Here is a 4768-nt window from a genome sequence, read left to right as displayed (position 1 = left end):
CTGCATCAAAATTTCTGAACATGAGCTGGGTGTGTTGTTGCATATCTGTAATGCTGATGATGACTCAGGAGAATAAAGAAAATTAATCACAAGCTTAGAGCCAGCCTCAAAGCCTTAGTGAGATTCTGGCAAAAAAATAAATAAATTTTGAAAACAACTGGAGATGTTCCTCAGTAATGCATCACTGGGGTCTATCCTTAGAACCAAGCAAACAAGCCTCATTTAGCCAGAGTATGAAGGTTATGAAACCCAAAATGTAATTAATTCCCACTGTATTATTTGCATTTGTGAATCTGTCATTGGCATTATTGTCATTGATAATTGATATAACATTATATTCAACATTAAATACTTATGTCCCAAGAAAATTTAAAATATCTTGACTTACTTTCTAGCTCCTTTTGTTGTCAAAGGTTATTTTTCTTACAGATCTTACAGTAAAAACTCTCATTAATTTTGTGTTTAAAAGAAGTAATGAGGAACATATATTTCAACAAAGTAAGGTTAAAAAAAATTTGAATTGTTTAAATATGCAAATAATTTAATTCTAGGATTTTTTGTTTTGTTGCAACTTCTAAGCATCTTTCACATATTGCAGTACAAAAACTTCCAGTAGCTTTCAAAGGAAACATTTAGCTCTTACATGATTTGTAAGGTATATCCAAGTAATGTAAAATGGTTTGAGATTATTTTAGCTTTACATCATGTCAGAATGTCGTCTAGATAGCCTAGCAGGATTTCCCACAGATATTAAGCCATTTTGAAGTTTGCCACTTTTTTCCTGAGTGGCTCCTTATAGTTTACAACATTTAGAAGGAAACGCTCAGTTCAGTCGGATCCCGGCAGCAGCTGCGGCGGCTCTCGTCTTGGTAGGCTCTTCTTGTCGTCTTCCTTTCGCTTCCGGAAACTTGGCTTCTGTTGTGGCTGTCTCTGATGGCATCATCAAGGTATTCAATGATATGAAGGTACGCAAGTCTTCAACGCCAGAGGAAGTGAAGAAGCGTAAGAAGGCAGTGCTCTTCTGCCTGAGTGAGGACAAGAAGAACATCATCTTGGAGGAGGGCAAGGAGATCCTGGTAGGTGATGTGGGCCAGACCGTGGATGATCCCTACGCCACCTTTGTCAAGATGCTGCCAGACAAGGACTGCCGCTATGCCCTCTATGACGCTACCTACGAGACCAAGGAGAGCAAGAAAGAGGACCTGGTGTTTATCTTCTGGGCCCCTGAATCCGCACCTCTTAAGAGCAAAATGATCTATGCTAGTTCCAAGGACGCCATCAAGAAGAGGCTGACAGGGATCAAGCACGAATTACAAGCAAACTGCTATGAGGAGGTCAAGGACCGCTGCACCCTGGCTGAAAAACTGGGGGGCAGTGCCGTCATCTCTCTGGAGGGCAAGCCTTTGTGAGCCCCCTCCAGCCCCCTGCCTGGAGCATCTGGCAGCCCCAGACCTGCCCTAGGGGGTTGCAGGCTGCCCCCTTCCTGCCAGACCGGAGGGGCTGGGGGGATCCCAGCAGGGGGAGGGCATTCCCTTCACCCCAGTTGCCAAACAGCCCCCCCACCCCCTGGACCTTCCTCCTCCCTCCATCCCTGACGGTTCTGGCCTTCCCAAACTGCTTTTGATCTTCTATTCCTCTTGGGTTGAAACAGACCAAGTCTTCCCCCAGGCACCCAGTTTCGGGGGAGGGCTGTATTTTTTTTAACGACACCCCTATTTCCCACCTGTTCCTCCCTCATCCCATGCTGCCAACTTCTAACCGCAATAGTGACTCTGTGCTTGTCTGTTTAGTTCTGTGTATAAATGGAATATTGTGGAGATGATCCCTCCCTGTGCCGGCTGGTTCCCCTCCCTTTTCTCTTGGTCTTGACCATTCATGGAAGCAGGACCAGTAAGCGACCTTCAATTAAAAAACAAAAAACAAAACAAAAAAAAGACAACAATAAAAAGGCTTGTTAAAAAAAAAAATAGAAGGAAAAGCTAACTTTATAGACCTAACACCAATATCCTAATCTCCTTGTTCCAAATATGATTAATGGCATTAGACTATAAGTAATGTTAAAATGGTTTTATCATTTTTATACATTGTGTGAATTTACTTTTTTAATTTGAACTACAGTGAACTCTGACGTTTTAATTGAAGTTGAATGGCATTTGTCTTAATTCTGCTCAGTTAATGACCACAGTGTATCTAGAAGACGTTTTGGCAATTAGAAATGTAGCTCAGTTGTAGAGCACTTGCCTAGCATGCAAAAGAACCTAGATTCAATCCCTTGTACCAAAAAACAAACAGACAAAGAAACAAACAAACAAAAACAGATGCTTTTATATTCTAGTTTAGAAAATCTATAGTTTGGGGGTTAATTTCAACTTGAGTTGTCTTACTCTGTCTCTTGTATTATCCTTGTCAGATCTAACTTTTTCGTGTCTAAATTCTTTTAACATTGAATCTGCAAAGTAAACAATATATGATGTGCTGCAAATTTATGCATAATATACTAAGATGTAAATTACTGAAACCTGTAAAACACTTCTTGTAAATTATGTAATTTATTTTTCCATTTATGTACCGGTTTTTATGTAAATTTCAAAAATATTTGTTGTGTTCTTTTTTGTAAACATTCCCATACTCTTCTTTAATGCTTCTTTGCATGAAATATTGAAATCTCTTATTTATATGATAATAACCATTAAGCCAACTTAAGTTTATCTGCCTTCTTTTCTGTAGTTTAACTTTTTCTAATTTTGTTAACATTCTAAATGGTAATTTTTATGTCCTACTTTCCAAATAAATTCTCTTAAGTTGTTTTAAAAATGAATAAATAAATAAATACTCATGTCCCCTTTTATAGCCAGGTCTTCTTCCACATAGAAAGCTCTAAGAAGGAATATAATTAATATTTTCTTATTTTTGTGTCCTATGGCCTGAGTTGAAATTGTTTCCCCTTACACTCAGAAGCAGAGGGATCTGAGCTTGGTAGTTTTTATAATCAGGTAAAAATTATTCAATCAGAAGTGATTTGGGTTATAATTATTGAATCAGAGCAACAACCAAAGAATAGAGAGTAGAATTCAAAATCTGGGAGGCAATTCATCTCTGTCTCAGGCAAATATCTTGATTCATCTCCAGGTTTTGTGATGCCTGGATGACTCTGTCACAGGCCCTTTTCCTCTAACATTCAGGGTCTATAGTGTTTTAAAAAATAATAAGTCTGCAGGACTGGGCATTATGAAACAGAAGAAAGGGGCTGAGTAACAGTAGTAAGAACTAATTGTTAGAACCTAGGCTTTCCTGAGGTCACCTTTGTAATATTTTAACCCTAGTCTAAATTTGATAGAGCTAAATATACTGATACCTCTATCTCTAAGAATGGGGTTAACAGTCAGGATTCTACTTTTTGTCCTCTGGCAGATTGGTGAAATCTGCCTGTCCTGAAACCAACTCTGTATTTTCTTGCCTACACCCCTTTAGAGTGGATGTTAAAGACAGAATCAGGACATGAGAATTTTGACTCATGTAAATAATTCACATTTGAGAAGAGTGGTGGTCCAAGGAGTTTTCAGTTTCTCTTTCTTTACCAGGTGGTACTCATTTTTAAGTGCATTTTCCAATTTGTGGTAAACTTTCATCTTTCTTCAGCTAATTTACTATATTATGAAGTATGGTTCCCTGGAACATTTGAAAAAACACAGAGTTTGAAATCAACTTTTCCTCTTACTTTTGAATGGAATTTTAAAAAGTGAGTGAGTATATGTGTGCATGTATGTGGTTGTACTTTCACATGAGAGAAACATGTTTTTATAACATGAAAGTGTTTAAAAAAGTATTTGTACCTAATGCTATGTTTGAAAATGCATGTTAATAATCCCTGCATTTTAGTAAGCTGAAGCAAAAGGATCAATATATTGAGAATAAAAAAATATAAAGGGAAGGGGAATGTTGCTAAGTGTGTAGGCACTCCTGAGTTTAATCCTTGATATTTAAATTAAAAAAAAACCCTACATGCCCACAAGCTTTCATGCTTGTTGAGCTACCTAGAAAATACCAACTTGTGTGTAATCCTCCTTTCCTACAGAGCAGCTTGTGGTCAGGGAATGGAGCGCCTTGTTGGACTAGCTGGATACTCTAGATACTCTAGAGATTACATGAATATTTTTATAGGTTTCATCTAAATAGATCAAATATTGGAATATAAATTATATTTTTCCCAAATATTAGTTCAGCTCCCCAGAAAAACATTGCTGCTCAGACTCACTGATTCCATAACTGGAAAAAAGGCAAATATGACTTTTGTACTCCCTTTTCTTATTCATCTGGGTAAGACCTATTGTAAGGTGCCAGAACTTGAAAGGAGAATAAACTGTACCAAGAATTCAGAAAAAAAAAAAATCCTAGTGTGTTTGTGCAGAAGCCTTCAAAGAAAAACTCACTATATGCTAATTGGAAGACATAACGTAGTGCCTCAAGTTTGGGGTGGTAACCAAATACTTAAGCAAATAAAATGGTGGATGGAGAAAGTCTCATTTTGTTTAACATTTCATTACCTGTGAAATGTAATTTATCACTAATATTTGAAAGATAAAAAAGTTATCAAACATAAAAGTTAGAGGCAAATTTTAGAATAAAATTGTATTCAAACTAAGATCGATTTTTTAGCCTGTAAAAGAACATAATTGAAGGTTAAGTAAGATATTAATTCTATCCATAGCTATAGTGTTCATTGCTGTGGAGCTATTTCTATAATATCAGTTTGGAAAAAAATTAGAGA

General features: G+C 37.0%; 1 protein-coding gene across 1 annotated transcript; it reads left to right on the top strand.

The window, feature by feature from the left end:
* The first annotated feature begins 900 nt into the window (after window positions 1–900).
* LOC107161007 (cofilin-1-like) lies at window positions 901–1822 on the top strand. Its single transcript, XM_048786291.1, has one exon. The coding sequence runs from the start codon at window positions 960–962 to the stop codon at window positions 1407–1409; it is 450 nt and encodes a 149-aa protein (XP_048642248.1). The 5' UTR covers window positions 901–959; the 3' UTR covers window positions 1410–1822.
* Window positions 1823–4768: the final 2946 nt, after the last annotated feature.

Source organism: Marmota marmota, unplaced genomic scaffold (assembly GCF_001458135.2).
Source record: "Marmota marmota marmota unplaced genomic scaffold, marMar, whole genome shotgun sequence".
In the NCBI taxonomy this organism is placed as follows: domain Eukaryota; kingdom Metazoa; phylum Chordata; class Mammalia; order Rodentia; family Sciuridae; genus Marmota; species Marmota marmota.
Note: the sequence above shows the minus strand (reverse complement) of the source record. Positions and strands in the feature narration are given on the sequence as shown.

Bases quoted from the DNA above. Each gene is read 5' to 3' on its own strand.
- LOC107161007 (XM_048786291.1), top strand. From the start codon at position 960: ATGAAGGTACGCAAGTCTTCAACGCCAGAGGAAGTGAAGAAGCGTAAG.